The sequence below is a fragment of the Chelonoidis abingdonii genome, chromosome 1 (genome assembly GCF_003597395.2).
Source record: "Chelonoidis abingdonii isolate Lonesome George chromosome 1, CheloAbing_2.0, whole genome shotgun sequence".
Classification (NCBI taxonomy): domain Eukaryota; kingdom Metazoa; phylum Chordata; order Testudines; family Testudinidae; genus Chelonoidis; species Chelonoidis abingdonii.
The window spans coordinates 312285817-312291816 of NC_133769.1; the positions used below are offsets into that span (position 1 = coordinate 312285817).

Consider the following 6000-nt stretch of genomic DNA (forward strand, 5'->3'; position numbering starts at 1 on the left):
CTCCAAGTTTTTTGCTGCCCCAAGCAAAAAAATTTCCTGCCTCCCCTCGACCCCATCCCATCCCTTCCTCGCCCCATTCCAACCCTTTCCCCAAATCCCCGACCTCACCTCCTCCCCCGGCCGCTCAGCATTTCCCCTCCTACCCCTCCCTCCCAGGCTTTGCCCCCCCGGGTTACTTCCTATGGCCCTCCCCATACCCTCCACCACTGCAGCTCGCCTCTACTCTGCTTGTTCCCCTGATCGCGCCTCTGCTGCTCTGCTTCTCCCCCCTCCCTCCCAGGCTTGCCGCAAAACAGCTGATTCGTGCAGCAAGCCTGGGAGGGAGGGGGGAGAAGCAGAGCAGTGGCATGCTTGGGTGAGCAGGTGGCAGTGGAGCGGAGGTGAACTGGGGGGCGAGTGGTTCCTCTTCCCGCCCCAGGTTACTTCCAGCGGCCCTCCCCATGCCCCCCACCGCCGCAGCTCACCTCCGCTTACGCCAGGCTTCCGGCTTTTTGCGCCCCAAGCAAAAAAAAAAAAAAAAGGGAGACGGAGTGCTGCCCTTTGGAAAGTGCTGCCCCATGCACATGCTTGGAGCACTGGTGCCTACAGCTGGCCCTGCAACCAGGGCAAGCTGCATCAATGCAAGCCATTTTTCACATGCGTGCAGCACATCTATACTAGGTGCTGCTGTAACCACTGGTCATTGTGTGTTACACATCCCCCTCTGTGTTACACATCCCCCTCTGTACCCACTCCACAGAGACTATGGGTCAGTTACAGCTTTCAGCTAGACAGTCTAGCTCTTTAGCTCAAGCTGTAGACACTCTGCTTTAAAGATCCTTGATTCAATTCCTGATGTTGACCAACATGGTGGCCAAGGCCATCACACCAGCATCAGTGCAAAAATCTCAAGCATACGTGTGCTCTAAAACAAAAGAACTCAAATAGAGGGAAAGAGGACAGACACATTCAGAAATGAGTAGGAGATGGAAGAGAGATATGAGACCATCAGGGACTGGGGGAAGAAAGAGACAATGGACAGCAAGAGGACAGAGAGGGAGGTTTTTACACTGAGGTGACAGGAAGAGGTTGAGGATAAGAAAGGGAAGATGCAGAAGACACCTGAGGAGAAGAAAGCACAAGAGAGAAGTGCTGACAGTAACTGGACAGGTAGCTGAAAGTCTCAAAACAAAGCTTCCTGTATGCCACGTTAATGCCCATGCTTCATGGGCCATTCACGCTGGGACCTCTTTATGCTGCTCTGGCAGCATGAAGAAGCCTAAAAGTGGGTATCTGGTGCAAATGTATACCCACTTTTAGGCCACTTTACACTTCTAGAGTTACTCTCATCCAATCAGGGAGCAGAAACATACCACATGATCACAGTATAGCATACCATGTGATCAACGTGTCCAATCAAATCTAACCACACCAGTTCAAATTTCAAATACTGAATTCTCCCACAAATTACTCACAATCTACAGACCAAGAATTATTTGTGACAATTATTTAATCGAACAATGTTAAAAACTGGAAAAACATTGAGAAACCTCTTGGTTGTTCAGCCAGCACGTGAAGAGAATACGGCAAAATTCCTCCTTTTTTTTGCTACAGATTATTTTACCAGCTTTCTCAGTTTTTCCTGCTTTTTCTCTTTCTTTTGAGATTTTTCCCCACAGAAATATTTTATTTTTTTCAAAAAGAAAAAATAAATCTAATTAACAATGAATAAAGAAGATAAAATTACATTTGAAATTTCCCTTTTTTGACAATCTTTGTAGTAATAAGAGTCTGTATACATTTGTATTATTGACTGTGCTTTCTGGGTCCAAAATGAGGAGTTCCCAAAACCCATATTTGATTTTTTACCTACCATCCATCCATGTACCTTTCTATGCCAAGGAAGCCATAGACAGAATATCATCTTGCATTTTAAATTGCAAGTCAAATGTTTGTGATCCAACATTTTAGTTCCAAGCTTCCTTCATCAGAATGGCATTTGCTGAGGTTACTCTATGCATTCAGCTCTAGTTAGCTGACAGGATTGTTTCAAATCTTTGACCTATTCCAGTGGGGGATTTACTTGCAAGGATGTGGCTCACGTGAGTGCATGCTAAGAATATTTGATTTCATTGTAGAGAAGAGAGACTTTAAATGGCTTTCATGTATTTAGAAAATAAACCTAGTAGCTGAGCAGAGATGACTATTGTAATTCTAAGGAAGTGGGTAAGGCATTCATTGAAAATATAGAGTTGAGGGGGAAACACCTATCTCCCCTACATCTCCAGAAGACACAATGCTGCAGCGTTAGCTCCACAGGAAGAGGCAACTGCAAAAGCAGTGACTGTCCCTGCAGTGCCCAGCTGTTTGCCACTGCCTCTTCCCACGGCCTCAGTTCCTAGCTTGCTGGCTCCAGCAACTGCTGTGTAGGGAGGGGACCTTGCAGCATCATGTAATGGAGTTAGGCCAGCACACCCTGGCAAAAATCTACGGGGGCATGACACACATGACCCCACGTGCCTCGCATACACGTCGCCTCTGGCTTCTGCTCAGCAGGGAGTGGGGTCTTGGGGTTTCAGCTTTCAAACTTCTTAAGATTGTTGTATGTGGCTCAGAGAGTCAGTAAATTTGGCCACCGCTGGTACAAAGCCTTTGAAAATCATGGTTCCTACATGCTCAGTAGAGACCTCTTCAATTTTAGAAACTAAAAACCAAAGTTTGTCCTCCCTGAGCATGCTCAAGCCTCTCACAGCTCCTAGTGTGAAGTCCCCACACAGCTACAGAGCATACTCCAGCCCAGACTTCCCCCTAGTGGCCACTCTCAGCTGCTCTGGGCTTGGAGGATGAGTGGTTACTGGAACTCAGAACAGGGAGCCTGTCTCCTCTGAGTGCTCAATGACCTGTCTTACTGGTATTCACACAGTGTGGAGGAGGAAGCCATCTGATTCTAAAGCAGAGGGGACAAAAGCTGGACCGGGGTGAAGGAAAGGAGAGATTTGTAGAAGAAGTGAGTGAGACTGGGACTGGGGGTAGGAGAGAAACTGGTATTGCCTGGGCAACGAGACTGGGGCTTGGATGAGCAGCCTGAGGGGTAAAGACTAGGACTGGCTAGTCGAGAATTGACTGGGATGAGGAGCCAAGGGTGGAGAGGAGACAAGAAAGGAAAGAACATGGACAGGTTGAAGGTGAAAGACAGAACAGAAAGAAAACACTGGGCCCATGAGAGAACACTGCCCTTCAGAGCCTGGAATTGAACCCACAGTTCCTAAGTCTCACTGTCCCTCTGCTCCAATCAAAGAGGTCTGTGCAGTGGATCTGAAAGTTCCAATGCTGTTATTGACTAATGTGAGTGTTGAATTTGTATTTTTCAATTGCTTAAAAAACAAAATCTAGAAAATTATATACCCCTTCTCCCAAACCTGTGTGTAAAGACTTCATAAATATTGCAAAATTAAAGTCTCGAAAATTACAAAATACCAGCATCAAGGTTGCCTCTGAAACTTTAATTCAGCATCCTTATGCATATGTTTTATGACTCAGTCTTTAATTACACAATCACATACCATTTTTGCCACATTTTCTAACTTTTGAGTGCTTGACATTGCAATCTTAATCGTGTTCTTTTAACATAGATTTTGTGTGTTTAATTAAATCGAAGTGTGGTTATTGATCACATGTGAGCAACTCATTGCAAAATAAATTTGGATTTTTAATCCCATATCCACAAGACATTATTTCATGTGAACTAGTGCATTTATAGAACAGGACCTGGTTTTTCACTCACTCCCTGGGTTTACACCAGTGGAACACCAATGACTTCAATGGATTGGCTTCTGATTTACACTGGTACAAGGGAGTGGAGAATTGGGTATTTCTTACTACTAGTTTTAAAGACAATCATGTATAGCTAAGTGACTCCAGAATACTGGGGACTACAGTGAAATAAAAGGTGTTGAAAACAGCGTGACACAGGTGATGAGGCAAAACCATAGTGAGTATAAAAAAATATGATTTTTGTGACTCAAGAGATACTTTAACAACCTCTTCATCCCTCAGTTTTCTGCTTTGTAAGGTTGGCTGGATTGCCTGACAAGCAATAAAATACTGCTAAAGGCTGGATATAAAGCAAAAGAGTTGCAATCAAACAGATTTAGGATATCATCACCTGACATTGTCTTTTATTAATTTGCTGGTGGTTGCATGCAGCAGAATGACTTGTTAAGTTCCAGATGGGCATAAGCCACAAAATTCACATCTGGATTTCAAGCACCCTCAAAGTTCCAAGGTGTTGTTTTGGCCCCTCAGATGGATAGGATGGGATTTGCACCCAGCCTTGCCCTAACTCTGTTCCCATCACTGGTAAAATTCCCACCGACTTCGGTGGGAGTATCTAGGCCAGAGTGCAGCACTATTGAAAATCCATCCCAGAGGTTCTGTATTTGAAATTTAGATTTGGGTTCTGACCCCACCATTGAAGATCAACACCCTTCTCTACCTAATATATCTGCTGCAAAATATCCATCTGTTTATGTAGCAGCTGTGGGTCCATTTCCCAAAGCTGGGTACCTAAAATGAGGTGCCTAAATCTGGATGTAGGTGTCCATGGGTGGGATTTTCTAAAGCACTCAGCATTGGCCTAACTCTGCTCCCACCAAAGTCAGTGGGAGTTTTTACTGTTGCCTGCACCGGGAGCATTTAGATCAGCACTGAGCATTTTTGAAAAGCCCTCCCCGAGTACCCATGTACCCATGTAACCATGTTCTCCTTGTCTGAACGCATTTTAAAAGGACAAAAAGAAACCCCCCTGTCAGCCAAAATACCTGCCAATGAGCTGCCTTTGTGTAACATTTCTTCAGCCTTTTCCAAGTGAGTTTCCCTGGACTTTTTAGCCGGCTCTCTTGGAAGGAGGGAGATGGCACCTTCTGGATCTTTTTTATCTGGGACATGCTCTCCGCTGACTTCCTCACTCCTCTCTCTCTCCAGCAAACAGAGATTACTTTGCTTAATGTACTCCTCCACAGATTGGTTACTGAGGACTCCTTTTGCAGTCAAATACTCTTTTTCTAGCTTTTGAACATTTTCTACAGTGAGAAGCAAAATAGCAGATTGGGAATCTGATGAAATACACCCAGATGGAGGCGGGGTTGTTCTCGATTGGGACTGGTTACTGCCAGCCCCTGACAGCTTGTGTCCTTTCGACATATCTGCAATGCATTAAGGAGATGAAAATCTTCAGCAACAGGCAAAGTCAATTCATCATTCTGGTAACAAAGAAAGAAAGAATAATCCCATTAGTCATTTGTTACTGCTGTGCACATTGATTTATGTAGTTAAAATATTCACACGGAGATAACCTTATTAGATTGAAAATCACTCTCTTTTCAGGCGGTTCTGCTAGGGCTCCAATCCAACAAAGCACTTAAGCATGTCCCTAGTATTAAGCATCTGCTTAAATCCCATGGAGGTCAGCAGGACTTTGTTAAGCGTGTGCTTAAGTGTTTTGCTGAACTGGGCCCTGGGACAGCTTAAAAAAGTGAAACACCAAAATACCTCAGAGAACTCCATATTCATAGGCCCAAACTCACTAAAATCAAATACTTCGCCTCATAATACACAATGTTACCGTGGTACCCACTAAAGATTGCACTGGCGATTTCATTATTAATCGACTTTTCCAGAGGCTTTGTCATTGGCGACAAAACGCTGAATGGTTGAAACTTACCATATGAAACCTGGATCCAAGTGCACTTTATATTCATTACCAGCATCCATACAAATTGTTTTAGGCATTTTATGCTACATGCTGGCAAAGAACACAAATATACAGAGGAGTCTGTTTAACTGGCCCAGTTGGTGGTCCATTTAACATGCCAATTAAGAGATGACAAACAGGACAGCCCAAGAAAGACTTGAAACAAATACAAATATTAGCCTTTGAAAATCCTGTATGGATTTGATATTTTTAGTTTTGTACCGCTCTTGGTGAAACATACACTAGTCAAGCACAGTGACCTGACCTGC

At 44.2% G+C, this 6000-nt stretch overlaps 1 protein-coding gene across 1 annotated transcript in view; it reads right to left on the bottom strand.

Annotated features, from left to right (window-relative positions):
• Window positions 1-5181, bottom strand: part of ERICH6B (glutamate rich 6B) — a 51461-nt gene extending 46280 nt beyond the window's left edge. The window contains exon 1 of the mRNA XM_032790379.1: window positions 4800-5181. Within this exon, the coding sequence (XP_032646270.1) occupies window positions 4800-5181 (382 nt within the window). The remainder of the gene's footprint in view (window positions 1-4799) is intronic.
• Window positions 5182-6000: the final 819 nt, after the last annotated feature.